The sequence below is a fragment of the Herpailurus yagouaroundi genome, unplaced genomic scaffold, assembly GCF_014898765.1.
Source record: "Herpailurus yagouaroundi ecotype Mexico unplaced genomic scaffold, PumYag 142, whole genome shotgun sequence".
NCBI lineage: Eukaryota > Metazoa > Chordata > Mammalia > Carnivora > Felidae > Herpailurus > Herpailurus yagouaroundi.
In genome coordinates this window covers 47,328,500-47,345,096 of record NW_024412397.1, presented here as the reverse complement: position 1 = coordinate 47,345,096, position 16,597 = coordinate 47,328,500, and the positions used below count along the sequence as shown (strand labels likewise).

The 16,597-nt window shown below is 43.5% G+C and overlaps 1 protein-coding gene across 2 annotated transcripts in view; it reads right to left on the bottom strand.

Annotated features, from left to right (window-relative positions):
- Positions 1-1,196: 1,196 nt before the first annotated feature.
- Positions 1,197-16,597, bottom strand: part of ZNF521 (zinc finger protein 521) — a 250,829-nt gene continuing 235,428 nt past the window's right edge. The window contains exons 6-7 of one of the 2 annotated variants that reach the window (XM_040479193.1): positions 10,833-10,996; positions 1,197-2,007 (exon numbers count right to left, since the gene is read on the bottom strand). In XM_040479193.1, the coding sequence (XP_040335127.1) occupies positions 1,995-2,007; positions 10,833-10,996 (177 nt within the window). In that variant the 3' untranslated portion in view covers positions 1,197-1,994. The remainder of the gene's footprint in view (positions 2,008-10,832; positions 10,997-16,597) is intronic. The other variant, XM_040479194.1, reaches the window with a different exon arrangement.

The window sequence follows — 16,597 nt, the reverse complement described above, 5'->3', positions numbered from 1 at the left end:
TAAATTGTATAATTTTCCAGCACTCTGCATGGTTATTCACGTTCAATGCACTCAATTAATTTGGAAATGGGGTAGAGCAGTGGTTCTCAAAGTGGGGCCCCCACACCTGGAGCAGAAGCATCACGTGGGAACCTCCTGGAATTGCACAATTTGGAGCCCCACCTCAGGCCTACTAAATCAGCAATTCTGGGCATCAGGTGGGCGCCCAGTGACGTAACAGGCCCTCCAGATGATCCTGATGCAGGCTACGGTTTGAGAATGGTGGGGTGAGCAGTCTGGGTTTCATGCACGGGGGCCCTCGCTGACAGAATAGAGTAAATCGGGCCGTGCGTCAGTCTCCCCATCAAAAAAGTACTGTTGAGGATTCTCTCTTGTTTAAGGTTTAAAGGTCTGCTTGAGGTCCTCAGAGTTTCAAAGAGGTTAAAAGAGTCGTAGTAAGTGAAATATCTGAAGCACGATGTGGTTGAAAGTTGCCCATCAATATCAGGTATATACTTACCAATTTTGACTCAACGTGTATCAGGACTCAACTCACACATGGCCATTCTCTCCTTTCCCCAAACAAAAAGGCTCTGACATTGGAGCTGCTGCTCATTCCCCATTTTGTTGCAGGCTGTGAGGCCAGCTCTCTTCCAGAGGCACCCCATGCCTGTGTCAAGGCCGATGAGCAGGCTGTGTTACTTCCCCTGGCCAGGGGAGCCAAGGCCAGAAGGCGGAGCGATTTAGAGAAGGCCACACCGGGAGTCAGTGCCAGAGCTCGAACCAACAGCCGCCTGGCTCCCTGCTCTGTGCTTTGTCTTCTGAATGAACAAAGCTGCTTCTTAAGTACACATAAGCCAAACTGCCTTTCAAATTGCAGCCATCTACTTCGAGTTCAGATTTGCACAGCATGACATGAATTGGGCTGCAAATTATGCAGAAAACAGCCATCACATCCATCTGTGATGTCAGAATCCTCCAGTACAATGTGACCTGGTAGTATCTGAGGGAGGAGGAGTATACTGGGTCTGATTCTTTCCCGATGCAGTATGATGAATCTCCTCGCGGCTGCATTTGGCCCAGTGTGAAAAGGTTAAATATGATCGAGGTTATCCTGTGATATGTTCAAGAGCAGATTTCACCTCCAAGGGTGCAGGCGATTAGCTTTTTTTAATGGTAGAGTAACTGGAAAAAGAAAACACACAAATACACTCATACCTAATGGTGAACTGAATTTATTTCCTCTTGGAAAACAATTCCAGTAATCTCCAGGTTCAGACTGCAGAGTAAACATTAATAACAGTAACATACAGGTTAGTTCAACTGATTCAAGAATTTGGCTGTGTGACATCATTAAGGAAAACCTTGAACACTCAAAGCTTCAAATGTGTCCAGGAAAAAAAAAAAAATCTTTGACAGTCTACATAACAACTATTGCATATATAGTGATGCTACCTGTCACACTGCAAGGCTTACAAATATATATACGGGCCTTATCCAGCTGTGGGGTTCTGTTTTGTGAGAACATCTCTTCGTGGTTTGCAAGAATCTTCAGCAATAAAAAATAGTCTTGGATTTAACCGTTGATATACCAAAAGAGAAATTCTAGGCTTAAGTGTAAAGAAAAGGAAGTCCAAACATAGTCTCATTTGTAAGTTGTTTTAATCTGTCTTCCTCGAAAATACTTTCTCTTAAGCCATTTCACTCACATTTTTTTTTTTAAATCCTGCCTGAACAGGGCCCAAGTCCACTTGTCTTTATAAGACCATTTTAGTATCAGACGACATAATACATGTGCAACACTTTATATACAAGGAGTCTATCCGGTGCTCAAAAGTTCAAACACATGAACATCCAACAGTTTGATAATACAAGTTTTATGGTACAATACAATGTTTCTGAATATTATACATTAACAATGAAAGTTTCGTGCAAAGAGTAAAACATGTTCCCTTTTTGTGCCACAAAAGTAATTCTCCTTGAGAGACGGAACTTGCACTAACTGCTGTGTTGGGTCATCGTATGATTCTGTAAAGAAAAAGGAAAAGGGAAAAAAACACTTAAGTGATCTTATTGTCATCAGACCAAGTAGCTATACGTGCTGGTGGATTGAGAATGACGTGAACTGTGTTTCTGCACGCTGCTGGATAGGTGCTTGCCGGGCCCTGACCCCTCGCTGCTCCCAGTGAGTACCATGGCGGGGAGAGGCAGGGCCAGCGGCCTATGGGAGGTGAGATGGTTGGCCCATGCCTTTCCTCTTCTCTGCCTCTGCCAGGCCTTCCCAGAAGACCCTCCCACCTGCCGTCCCTTCTTACCAAAATAAGACCTGCTTTTCAAAGACCAGGATAGCACTGTTTTAACAGTTTTATTTATCTGTGCATTATTTCCATTACAGATGCTTTTGTTCTCATCGCTCTCAGGTGGGAACGTCTTGACAGCAGAGGCTCTATCTGTCCCTGAATATGGCCTGTACAGGCAAGGGCTGCCTGGCCAACAACACACAGAGGGGGCAGGAAGCTTCCCCAGCTCCTCTCCTGGGGGGTGGGCTTGGGGCTGTCACAACATGGCTCAGGAGCACATCATAGCAGCTGCACCCACCCCCAACCCCCACGGAAGCAGCCTTTGCTGTCCTCTGGTTGTCTCCTCTCCATCCACACGGTGCGTTCCCTTTCTGAGAGAACAACCTCCTCCTCCACTGGGGGATAGCCCCAGACCAGGGACATTCATTCGGAGCATAAGTCTGCAGAGGGCCTGATTTCCACCTTTCCTCCTCTGCACTGTCCCTGAGCCATGATGTCCCATCTCTGAGCTTACACTCCCTCCCCTGACGCATCTCTTCTGCTCAGAACCTTGACGTCTAGCTCGAGATACAACCACTTCCATGCTCCTCTCATCTAAAACCAATTTCTCCCTCCTCTGATCTCCTCCTGCATTTGCAGCGCTCATAGAGTACATATCTGAGGTCTTGTCTTTGGTTATTTGTAGGCTTGGCTCTCTCCCTGTGTCAGAAATTCTGGTATTCATTCACTCATTCATTCATTCCTTCACAAACATCTGTTGAACACTTGTATCGCCACCTGGCGCAGCCCACAGCATTGCAGTCATCGTAAAGACGCGGCCAAGTGAATGACTAGCTAGCCAAGGGCTACTGAAGGGAGTGGGATGGTCCCTGCCTTCGTGTCTTCCAAGTGCTCACAGTCTAAAGAAGAAAGTCGCACGGGCACAAGATGGCAGAGCAAAATGGAAGAACTGTATCAGAAATGAACACAGAAATGCCATGATCACACCTAATATTGCTTAGCCTTTGGAGTAACGTGTGTAACGTGACATTTGAGTTGATGCTGGAAACATGAAAGGACATTGGGGATATACGGAGGGCACTCTGGGCCACCAGGCTCCCATAACTGAAGGCAATGAAGCGAGAATACACAAGGTATGTTCGTGGACCTGTAACTCGTCCAGATTGGATGGAGTCTCCTACAGTGTCCCGAACCAAGAGTACTGATGAGAAGGGAAGTTGGACGGTAGTTGGGGGCCTGGTTACGGAGAGCCTTCTGCACCTTGCTAAGGAGTTCAGGCTGGGTCGTGGAGGTGAACAGGTGCTATGGAAGTCTTTAAAGCAGAGTTTGTAAGCCTTACAGATCTTTGCTATCTCTTCATCCCCCATGATTAGCAAATTGCCTGCTCTGTGAATACTACTGAATGACCAGACGCTTGCCCGGTGGGGGCCCAGAGCACCAGGCTTCCCCTTCTCCATTTCACACTTGGTGCATTTTTGAAGCCTGGCAACCAGTAATGATGAGGAACCTTATTTCACTCTCCCTTATTGAAAGCATACCTATTGTTATTAATGCAGTGGAAGATAAGCCTAGATCTTTTTTCCTACTTAGTAGCACTAGCCTAACCGTGCATACAGGAACAGATGATTTTTATGCCAAGCCTTTTTTCCTTTGTATTGATTCTAAATACTTCCGAAAATTATTTTTCACCAATAGGTAGACAGAAAGAGTAACCAAAATACCGAGGAGACTAAAAAACTTTCCCATTTCCTTCAAAATGAACACAGTGATGATCAGAGTTTCTAAACAATACAAAAGTTCATATGTTCAAAATACCCTATCTAAGCCTTTTGTTGTCTCAAAGGGTCAAGTCTGATCGGGTTTTTCGTTACCTAAATGATAGGACACCGATGGGCAATGGATTTTTTTTTAAACCAAAGTTAGGGGCGCCTGGGTGGCGCAGTCGGTTAAGCGTCCGACTTCAGCCAGGTCACGATCTCGCGGTCTGTGAGTTCGAGCCCCGCGTCAGGCTCTGGGCTGATGGCTCGGAGCCTAGAGCCTGTTTCCGATTCTGTGTCTCCCTCTCTCTCTGCCCCTCCCCCGTTCATGCTCTGTCTCTCTCTGTCCCAAAAATAAATAAAAAACGTTGAAAAAAAATTAAAAAAAAAATTTAAACAAATTTAATAACATTAGTTTTAAATGTTTAAGTGCTTACAAGAGACATTCCATATTTGATAGGATTCTGGAGGTTAATAAAGGAAGATATATTGCAATCACTCCAGTGTTTTGGTACACGCCTCTATTCAGATACTGCAAGACGAAAACCTAACATGAATTGGCTGTAAGAGTTGGCAATAGTTGTGTCTCAGATGCTTTCATCCTAAACCAAAGCCATAGAAGCCTCTTCAGAGGTGCAGAGAAATGAACAAGTACATGTGAATTACTTATTACAACAGACTGAAGTTGCTGCTATAAAGGATTTATGCTTTTCATATGACCAGAGAAGAAGATAGATCATTTGAGAGAAAGACAAGATTACGGCTCGGGAAATTCAAGCTTACACAAAAATAAAAAGCCCCAATACAAATAATGTGTAGCTGAGAAATCTGGCACGGGACACGGTAAAGGCAGCAAGTTCTCTTGGTGTAGAGATGCCTGCATACGATTGACATTAGTTATTGTCATTTTTTTCCTTCCTTTTTTTTTTTTTTGGCTCCTGCTCAACTGAGGGTGAAGTTAAGACAGGCTCCCGTAGTCCCGTGTCCACCACTAGTAGTGACTGTCAGGATGGGAAGTCTTGGGTAAGGCATATTTGCACTGAAAACAAAAGAAACCCAGTCCTCAAAGGCTTTCCCCCACCACCTTCAAGGAACCCTGGGCCGTGTGCGTCCCCTCACCCCTACGCTCTATTCTGAGTCACTGAAGATAGAAATGGCCCAATTTCATTTTCTGAAGGAAGGAATGGGTGTCTGAACTGCATAGGTTGGGCTCACTTTAAGGACTGGAGAAAAAAGGCTCAGCGTGTGAGTCTCCAGACTTCACTGAAGAGTCTGTGTTAAGAGAAACAAGAAGTTGCTTCACGGGAGCCTTCTTTTTATTTATTTATTAACAAGTGTTTTTTAAGTTTATTTGAGAGAGACAGAGACAGTGTGAGGAGGGAGGGGCAGAGAGAGAGGGAGAGGGACAGAATGCCCAGCAGGTTCCACGCTGAGCATGACGCAGGGCTCGAACCCACGGAACAGTGAGATAGATCATGACCTGAGCCGTTATCAAGAGTTGGATGCTTAGCTGCCTGAGCCACCCAGGTGCCCCGAATTTTTTTTAAGATCAGTGACACGGTTTCTTTAGAAAGGGAGAACCGGGAACAAGTGGGAAAGATGAACAGTGGGCAAGAGAGGCACTAAGCAGGAAGAGACGGCGGGCCACGGGCCCGGCTCCCTCTTGCTCTGGCTCCGTCCAGGACACTGGTCCCAAGTCGCGGCGGTACAACCGTGGATGCCCAGCAAGGAGGCTGTCAGCAAGCAGCCTTCTTCCACCTGAGAGTTTCGCGCTCTTTGGGTCCAGAGGAAACACTACACTCGAACAAAGCAGTGGGTCGTATCACTGCTTTTACACAGCAATTCACGGTCCCCAAAGTACTTTAATGCAATGACAGTTTATGGGGAAAAAGATCTGTTCCGATGAAGGGAAAGCGTTTTACATAATCGAGGAGAACACCAGCGCAAAGCGACGGGGGCGTGTGAGGGGGTGACGACAGAAAAGGAAGTAGGAAGAGAAGAAAACTTCTGAAATCCCACAGAGAGCCATATTCTACTCTGCAAAAAGCCATCTCTTGGAGACCCCATGTCTAAGTAACTGAAAATTGCAAACCATTAATCCCAGTTATGAACAGTTGTTTTACACGAGGGGGGTTTGTGTTAAGGAAAAAAAAACCCCAAAAAACAAAAACAAAAACCAAATCCACAGCACACCTTAAAGTTTGAAAGAAGATCCATCTAGGTATGATACCTTAATAGCCAGGTTTCAAAAACCCACTCTCCTTACGGTAAAGGGCCCCATTTGGGAGGAGTGTGGTTTTTTCCCCCCTATAAATGTGAAATTAAACTTGGAAAGCTAAAAACCAGACAAGGACCTTCAAAATTCCCTACTAGCACCGTGCATGCATCTCTTTTAAAATATGAGATGCCTTTCATTTTACAAGACTGGAATTCTCATCTTGGGCTTTGGCACGCTAACAAATGATTAATTCAGCCTCCTCCTTTCTGAGAGCTGACCACATTTACTGGTCAAACGGCTTAATCCTATTTAAAATGCAATCCAAGCAAAATATTTTTAAATAAAAAATAAAACCCCATGATCTCCTGAAACTGTTCACCTTGGCCAAGTTACCCCATTTTCCTGCGATCTTGAGGTGAATCTGAATATTCGCACCAACAACAAGGATGAAGTTAAGCTTTGGAGGAAAGCCCAGGGGGAATCTACCTTCCCAGGGAGGAGAGTTTGAGTGCCCACCCCCAAAAGTCGTGGCCACAGATTGCCCTCACTTGTCCAAAATTTTGGCAGAGGTCACGTCTCGTCTGGCTTTGTAACTCTCTTGTTGCCATCAGTAAAATGTTAAGTAGTGATGGTAATAAAAATAAAAACTGCGTTTGAATGGAAGTTTTGTGAGATCTGTTGATTCAAATATGTTAATCATTTTTACCATGACTTGCCTATTTATAGCCCTTTGTCTCAAACAAATTCTGACAAGCTTTTAAAAGTAAGAAAAAGAGCCAGCATGCTATTTGAAAAAGGAATGGAAAAAAAAAAAAAAAAAAAAAAAAAAAAACAAGTTTTCCACTAATTCACCATGCCATCAGGATCCTGAATTTAAACGGCAGTTGTATTCAATTTAAATGAGATGTTTTCCAACCAGATGAAATAGGAGGCAATTGTGACTCTGTAACAATGCAAGGCGGGAAGAAATAAAAGAAATATAAAGATTAAGTGTGGCTGTTTCTTTCAACAGATGGTGACAGCACCATGGCGGCGTGTTGTTTTTTCTTTAGTTGAAGAAGGCAAACATCCGTAATCAATCATCACTGATTAACTAATTATATTAGCCTTCCTTTTATCACTAGGGTTGGACCTTTATCTGTAAACACTGTGGATAATCTGTATGCTCGTATTTTTCCAGAGGCATATTTCAGCACACATACAGTTACGGGCTGCACACAGAATTCTACATTACCGTCCACCTTTAAGCCCTACTGCTTTTTTTATTTTTTATTTTATTTTTTTTAAACAAAAGCAATTGGTTTCCAACAGGCTGGATAATAAGTCTTTTGACCTGCATTCTTCTTTGACCCATTAAGGTCACCCCTGTGCTCGGGCATATAGCTGACTTAGGAAATGCCTGCAAGTCCTACATTTCATCTCCTGCCCACTCAAAATAAAGCTTTCTTTAAATGTGTCTGTACGGGTCCCTGAAGGCCAAAGAGGCATCCCTGTAGTGGGCAATGGAGGGACAGAAGCTTCTGCCTTTATTAATGAATGCAGACCATTATGAGTCTGGCTGGCTCCTTCCCTGTTCCCAGAAGCATATACTGTACGTGACTTAAAATGCTAGAATATTGACACAAAGCGAGCCGGGCACCCCTAAGGAAAATTACTCCTTGGATATAATGTAGGCTCGTAACAGCTATTAGAGTACAAAATAAAACCCTCCGGGATCAAACTGACATATACCGCATTCCACCTAGTCCTCAAACATTAGAAGAATTTCTTTGTGAAGGCATTCTCAAGGACAGCATTAAACTGACTTTTGTAGCAATCTGCAACAGCTTTTTGGCTCAGAGCTTTTAGTACTAAATCTCTGGTTTGAATCAATACAAGTACTATATCTTCTACATTAATCAATACATTTGGTTCAATACATGTTCTATTAAATTATACTTTCTAATCAAGATTTTTACATTTCCACCCTCTCTCTTTTTCACCCCCAACTTCTTTTGCTAGCGAAATAGTTTTTTTTTTTTAATTTTTTTTTTCAACGTTTATTTATTTTTGGGACAGAGAGAGACAGAGCATGAACGGGGGAGGGGCAGAGAGAGAGGGAGACACAGAATCGGAAACAGGCTCCAGGCTCCGAGCCATCAGCCCAGAGCCCGACGCGGGGCTCGAACTCACGGACCGCAAGATCGTGACCTGGCTGAAGTCGGACGCTTAACAGACTGCGCCACCGAGGCGCCCCGCTAGCGAAATAGTTTTAAAAGTGTAGGCACCTCATGACGACAGGATACTGGGGTTTATTCCCCCCACACGCTAGAGAAAAACTATGGCGAAGGGCAGCCTTTAAACGCCTTAATAAGGTTAATGGGATGTGAATGTAATAAATGAACATTTTCAAAGTCCAAACAGCTACAGAAGTACTCAGAGTTTTAAGTTAATTAAAACTGAAACTGCTACAGTGCCAGAAGTACCATCAGTAATGTTCTAAAAATTACACGGAAGACCCAAATCATCCAAAAGTACCAATGAGACCCCATTTTGCCACCCCAGAGTTTCCACTCTCCACAATCCATGTAATTCCTGGCTGGAGAAATTTTGGGTAATTGTGTTTCACGAACCTTACCCGGGAACCCGCAGGAACATATACATGGGTATGTGCAATTTTGTAAGCTATGTTATATTTTAATGAATAGTCCTTAAAAGATAAATAATATTTCCCAAAGTGTTTGGGGAATCTGAAAACATAAATAGCCATTTTCATAGCCAGGAAAGCTGACTCATAATTTTTACTTTGGTAGAATTTACTAAAATGGGGTCCTACTCTTTTGTTTTGACACAGCAATGGCATTTCAGAAACTGTCATATGCTTTTGCCCCTCTCTTTAATGCCATGAATGTCGCATTTATGATCATGTTTGCACTGACAGAATTTCCCTTTGTATTTTTTCACATGGTAATACCATCGCCATGAACTTACAGAGACACGGGTGCATTTTCTTTTGACATTTAACAGTTCACATGGGCTTGGCCTGACATCTCAAAGCATTTTCTGGATGACACCAAGTCATATTAAAGCAAAATGTGAAAGGGTGTCATCAGAAGTGACCAGAAAAATACAAGATCTTAACGATAGAAAAGGACCATTAGGTTATTTAGTCGGTCCCCTTGCTAGAACAGAATTGTTTTATAAAGTTCGTACTCCAGGCTAATTTTAAGTGGTTCTGGCAAGCAATGACGTTTCCATCACATCTCCCATAAGAAATGATTTCACATTCTAGTAAATTTCACTGAATTACATTTTTATTGTTGTTCTTTGAACGTTCATGCTAAATAAGCCTAGAAAAGGATGGTCTGAGATAACCTTGAAGCATGCGGACATTGGCATGTTCATGAGTTTATGTTTAGAAGTCTTGGCCATATATTTGCAGCATTAAGCTCTTCTCTCTCATCCAAAGAAAACCAAAAGACAATCCAAGAAGCCATTTCTTAGTCATTACACAAAATGTGTCACTCAATTGCTTTGTTCTAGGGAGAAGCCTACAAATTAAATAGATTCTAGAAGGCCAGTGGGACTTGCCTTTCAACAGTCAACCCCAACACTATTGACATGTTGGGTTGTCCTCTGCACTGTGGGATGTTCAGCAGCATCTCTGGCCTCTATCAAAAACATGCCTGTTGTCGCAACCATAACTGTCTCTAGGCATTGCCACGTATTCCCTGGTGGGGAAAACAATCACCCCCAATTGACGATCACTGTTTTACAGTGTTTTGAAAACACATTGAGTTTGCTGTGCCATGCTTGAGCATGCTGCTTAGCCTTCAGTCCAAGAGGTATCTCCTCCGCTAAATTTAAAAACAAAAAGGATAGCAAAAGGGACACATACACTGCATGGGGCTATATCACATACCATCTTCAAATATACTCAATGGGTGAGAGTGGGCGATTGTTGAGAACTTTTGGAAAGGATACGTAATATCCTTTGAGATATATCATAAATGGCATTGCTTGTATGAAGAATCGAGTGTCTCCAAAAATGTCCACTCATTCAGCAATGTGACATCCATGTACCATCAGTGAACAAAGGTAGTACATTTTCGTGGCAATTAATCAATGCCGTTTTAGGAATATTTGCAATCTAACAAAGGATCGATATTAAACTTAGAATTCATATATAAGGTATGAATAGTTGGACTATCTACTTTGAACAAACAGAAGAGGCGTCATCCTTAATTTGCTGATCCAGATTTAATAGCAGGCATCAATTATATGTGTAAGTAACGAATACGTCAGAGAACCAAAGAAATGATTTCAGAGCTGGGAGGGTCCTAGCAGCACCTGTTCTGATACTCATTTTATAGATAAAGAAATTAAGACCCAGAGAGTAGAAGCCAGCTTTCAAGGTCTTGTAGCTACTCCGGTGGCTCAGCTGGCTTTGGGTGTGAAGCAATTGCTGCGTGGCACCGGTTGATGTGTTCTAATCTCTGGGCGGGGCCGGCAGCAGAGATGACGGACACCCACCCTCACGGCACTCGCCAGCTACAGCGAGGACGGGATGCTAGGGGCCACAGAGAAAGGACACCTCACCTCTTGTGAGAGACAGTCGACTTAGTTCTCAGAGGAGTCACACTTGCCTGGTGCTGGAGTGATGAGGAGGTTAGAAGGGAATGACGGGCACCAGAGGGAGAGTAAGCGTGAATCGGGCTGAGAATCGGGGGAGAGGGTGTAGACCATTCAGGACGGGAAGTCATCTGTAGGGCAGGAGATTGTTCAGGCCGGGCAGAGACATGGGGAGCCCCTTCAAAAAGAGGCTCTTTTCGTCACAGGCGCTCTTTCTCACAACATCAAACCAAGTTGGGAAAGCCTATGGTGCTTAACACTGTCCCAAGAATACCCAGCTACTTACCTTAGCCTTGGTCTAGGATGAGTCTTCTCAAGCCTAAGCAAGGACTAATTTTCGAAATAATGCCATGCCCAAATTGCTAATGTAGAACAATTTTCTAGAATTTGGACAGTTAAACATCAGAGAAATAAAACAAGCCACCCTGGCCCACCAGTTTCAAAAGGGCAGCACTGCTGATGGGTCACACATGGGAAACGCTAACATCATCATAATTTCATTTTTCATTGAAATCTGAGAAACGACAGTAAAATTTCAGTTGCTAGCTGACCCTTATCCGTTTCACCTACCTGCCAGGCTTACATTTTCCCACTTTGGAACTGGCAATAGCACACAGTATCTACTATGTTAAGGGGGAGAAAAAGGTGCCAAACTGGAAGCCTAGACTAAAAAGAGCACAGCAGCCGCTGGGAAATACAAGTATAAAGTTTATTTTTTAAACAGAACAGTGAGTTGAACTACTTGTTTACACGCAAGGAGCCAAAAGAAAATTTAAATCAAACTATACCAAGCCAGCAAAAGTGAAAGTGAGGCTGAAGCCAAAAGATGCTGCTCGGATTCTACAAGTGCAGGATCCCAGCGTATTATGGGACAGAAGGCTTTGATAGGCAATACAGTCTAATAAGATATTCAGGGATTAAGTCAGTGCTTCACGGACAGATGTGTCCATGTGCCAGTTGTTGCTAAGCTTTAATTTTTCCCCCTGCAATGTTTAATTTATCACACTGGCGCTTTCTAAACTAGAACATCTGTAAACAAGGTTAAGAATGACCTCCTTCCAATTTTACATCGGTGAACAGTGCCCTTCTCCGTGCTCTAATTTTAGATACCTTAAAGATAAATAAATCTGCAGGAGGAAGAAAAAAAAAAAGAAGGCTTGTCTGACACTGTAATGTGTTCATCTTGGGCGAATACAAATTTCCTTTCCGCCCGGCTCTTGATGAACACAACCGACTCTTGCTGCCCAACCCATATTCAGGCACCCCCTTCCCAGTCAAACGCAATTAAACAAACTTCTGCTAAATATTTAACAGCCTCGTGTAGTAATTAGCGGCAAATAATGGGAGCTTAAATTGATAATTGCTCAGAACTGTGCTCTTGCCAACACGACAAGTTTCCTGCTCCTCCCTTTTCTCTTAGATTTTGAATCCCGGAAGGTTTTGTTTTTAAAGGACTTAGTTAGTGAGATTACCCTTGGTCACGTTACTTGGCCCAAGACCTTGCAGTCAACTTGGGCGAGTTTTGCCATCAGCTGCAAAATTCTACCCGCATCACTTATTTCATTTGTGTTTTTGAAATCCATTGAAATTTAAAGTTACATACCTGAAAGCTGCTGGAACAGGGCATTGATTTAAAAACTGACTGGCAGGCTTAGGATTTAAACTCTGGTCCACTAGATTCAAAAGGTCATCTGATTAGAATGAGAGACGCACAAGGCTTGTAATTTATATTCAAAGGGTAACCTTTGTAGGGAGAAGGAGGGAGCAAGGAAGGACTCTTTCTGCTTTTCCGCTTGATACGGACAAGGATTCCCTTCAACCAAATTCCAACCATTATGAAAAATAGTTTATTGAACTTGGGCAAAAAGCGAAAGAAATGCCACTTCCTTGCAGTGTATTACTTCTTTTATTAAAAACACCGCCACACTCTCTAGGAGGTGAAGTCGTATTAAGAGTAAGTCAAACGTGTTATAAATCATTAAGAGTAACAGCAAAAAGTCTTTCCTCATCACAAGCAACCAGATGCTTGTCTACTAGAGCATTTGCTTTAGTACATAAAACGGATAAAACTATATAAGGACATTTGACTTGCATCATTTACACGATTAAACTGCCTAAGTGTAAGCGTGCATGTGCACATCCACGCCAGAGTTGGATGTTGGCGTGAGCATGTGCCGGGTGTGTGTGTTTGTGTGTGTGTGTGTGGGGGGGGATGTTACATCTGTGCATGGGTTCTACAAGGTAAATCCCTGGTGTTTGCCTCCGATCTTTCTGTCCCTCATTGCTCATATATTCCTCCATGGAGAATGCAGTTAGAAGGAGCCCAAAGTAGCCTCGCTTTAAATTCTTTTTTTTTTTTAAGTTTACTTATTTATTTTGAGAGAGAGCACATGCACACGAGCAGGGGAAGGGCAGAGAGAGAGGAGGAGAGAGAGAATCTCAAGCAGGCTCCACAACCGTCAGCACAGAGCCCGATGTGGGGCTCGAGTTCATGAACCGCGAGATCATGACCTGAGCTGAAATCAAGAGTCAGACACTTAACTGACTGAGCCCCCCAGGCGCCCCTGCCCTTGTTTTAAATTCTAAGAAAGTCTTTTTAACATGCAAGTATTTCACAAATTCAAGTCTATTTGGGTGTCCCTCACTTTAAAGTAAAACAAAAACAACCCAAAAACTCTGGTTTGGAGAGAGGAGAAATAATGTCACACTCGAGGTGGGTGCTTGTTTTCTTGCTCGCTCTTTCCTCTCCTTTTTCCTCTGTGTGTTTTTGTGTACTGTAGAAAGTTTCCAGTCCCCTTTCTCTAATAATCTGCCTCCTCATTCCCTGAAATCACCCCTGTTTATTAGCCAGTTCACACAGGCAGGCACGAAGAGAGGAAATCGGGAATGCTTAATTCACTGAGCCTCGTCAGGTCTTCAGGTTTATTCGTATGTTCTCCTGTCCATCATCTACTCTTGTCTCGGGATCTTTCGGGCCTTACAATGGCGGAGCTTTCCCCGGCTTTCCATCCGGCCAAGAAGAGCTTCCGTTTCCTTCAGAAACCCCCACATTAAACTCCCATTCTCCTCCCACGTCCGGGGCACCTTTTCTGGAACTGCTTCCAGGTCTCTGCGGGACAGTTTCCTCCCCTCTCAGGGTGCACAGAGCTTCTAGAAGGACAGCCTCTTGTTCCCCCCACACAAAGATGTGCTGTAACTATGGTGAGAGCAATCTATAACCCTCCCGTCCTTATATAATTTGCTACTCCAAGTTAATTTTAATTCATTACGATAAAGCAATATAATTAAAAAAATAACTCTTTAAAGTGAAGTATTTAACATGATCCTGGAAGAAAGACAGCTCTAACAGAGGGCCAGGCAGCAGGCACGGTGCACGCTCATGCAAATTCAAAGGTGAGCTGTAAACCAGTACATGCAGCAACACTGCTATGCATAAAGGGCCTGGCAACGGGAGGCCTCATTCTAATCAGTCCTCAAAGGAACCTGCCATACAGAAGTGGCACTTATTCTAATTTAAAGCCCTCATGCTTTGCTTCAGTGTTGCAAAATTTATAAAAGAATAACTTCATTAAACCGCCTGGCACTTCAAACACAAATGCAAACCAGCCACAACACAGAAGGAGCTGGACAAGAGGAAGAGAAATATTCCCAGAGAGTTGTTAACTCGGATATTAAAATGAAGTCTGCGTTTGGGCGCTTCTCTCGCTGATGACCGGGTTTGACGCGCAACTTTCCTTCACCAAGGAGTGCTGCCACACGGCTCTTTACTTCTGTCATGAGGCCTGTTACTCCTCTGAGTCTGCCTAATAACACTGGAAATCATTCAAAGCGGTTCGGCAAGCCACATCACATGCAGAAATACGTCTGGCAGTACATAAATGAGCGCTATTCAATGTCCCTTTCCTGGTCTGCAGAGAGGAGACTGATTCTGAATACACACTATTATAGTTTCCATTCACCAGGGTATATATTTCAGACTCTCCTAAGTTGTTGAAAAACTAATGTAAAAAAAAATCCCCCCCTCCCCCCCCCCCCCCTTAACCTCCGTCTTCAAGAAAGAAAACAGTAATAAGGGCTAAGTAGAAACAATCTGCCCAACCCATGCCCAGCACTGGAGAAAAGTTATTGTCACATCCTAAAACACACGCTTTCAAGGAAAATTCTGTTTCTCCCTGGAATCAAAGAATCAAAGACATGCTACAGTAAAATAACTTCAGGCTAGATTTCTAAGCTACGATGCAGTTTGTGTCAGAACACACATCATTTCGTGCTGTCAGCATATTTCTCCAAATCATTTCATTTATTTATTTTGGGGGGGGGGGGATGCAATGCAAAGACAAAGCTAGAAGCCTGTTGAAAAACTCCAACCCTCTGAGACAGTGTGTGTCACATACAAACTGTATTATGCTCTGAGATCTTGAGAGATCCCAGTAATAAAGGGCCCCTCTCCCGTTCGGTGTTTCTCAATACCCTCATCCAAATTTGGGCTGAGACTCTGTGACAATGAGAATAGAGCAAGCATTCGAACCTCTTGAAAATGATAACCCATGGATGGAGAAGAGGTAATGACCTCAGGGTAAATCCCTGGAGGCGAATCTCTCCAAAGGCGCATAACAGAAGACGTTTATTCCAGCTACCTTTCAGAACTGGGCGGTGGGGTCTTGCTCTTGTTATACTCATGCCGGCTGAGCAGCGGACAGATGGACACCATGGATGTGAACACTGGTGATCGCCAAAACCAAAAAAGCCCCAAAACCAAAAAACAACAACAATGCAGTGTCATGTGATTCAGTTCATCCCTAGGATAAACAAATACTGACGTTAATGCTCTGCATCTTTAGGAAGATGTTTTACAGTGCCGAAGGCTCTTTTCCATTCACATAAGGCAATATAGCGGTGAAGGTAGGTTTCTATCATTTTTCTTCTCCATGAATAAAATAGGGCTAATCAGATGGAATGAATGAGCTAATTCAATTACAGGCAGCCTTTATTGTGCAATAAAATATGGATTATTGATCTTGTGGAGTTGGCAACGCATGATGCAAATTCAGTGCATGGGACCTGAAGATGGGAGTTTGACTGTTCTTATTCATGATAAAACCAGCAAAACAACGCTAACTAATTAAACCCAGTGCTTCAAAAGGGGACGGATGAGAGGTCACCTCACAGGGCTGGAACAGGAGCCTGAGGAGACCCTGTTAGCAAGGGAGCCATCCCTTGTTAGATTCCTACAACGAAGGAAGGGGGCATGGCTGGGCTCCTCAGGCCCATCTGTGGAGAGGAAAGCGAAAACTTGTTGGGTGGACTGAAATTTACTTGATAAGCACCTTGCTACATATCCAATTTGGTCCCGTCCTAAGAACGAATGTATTGTTGCAGCTTTGCACTTGTTTGAAATACAAGCGCCGGACTGTTTTAGTAGAATCCTTTGGTCCTTTACCTCTTAAAAAAAAAAAAAAATGCAATAATCAACGCTGTTAGAAAGAAAGCAGCTCTGAGTATGAGGGTCACGTGGAAAGGAAAGCGTATGCAGTCAACACTAAAGGGAAAAAAGAAGGTGAGCTCTGATATTCGATGTATATTTACACACCTCAGTTCTGCTTTCCCATTTCCCCTTATAAATCTGCCCCCAGATACTGTGGCCTGCTGATTGCTGTTTGTACTCTGCTACAGAGCGCACACCAGACTGTCTCTGTATTCCTTATAAACTTCTCCCTGCCTTCCCTGCAAAG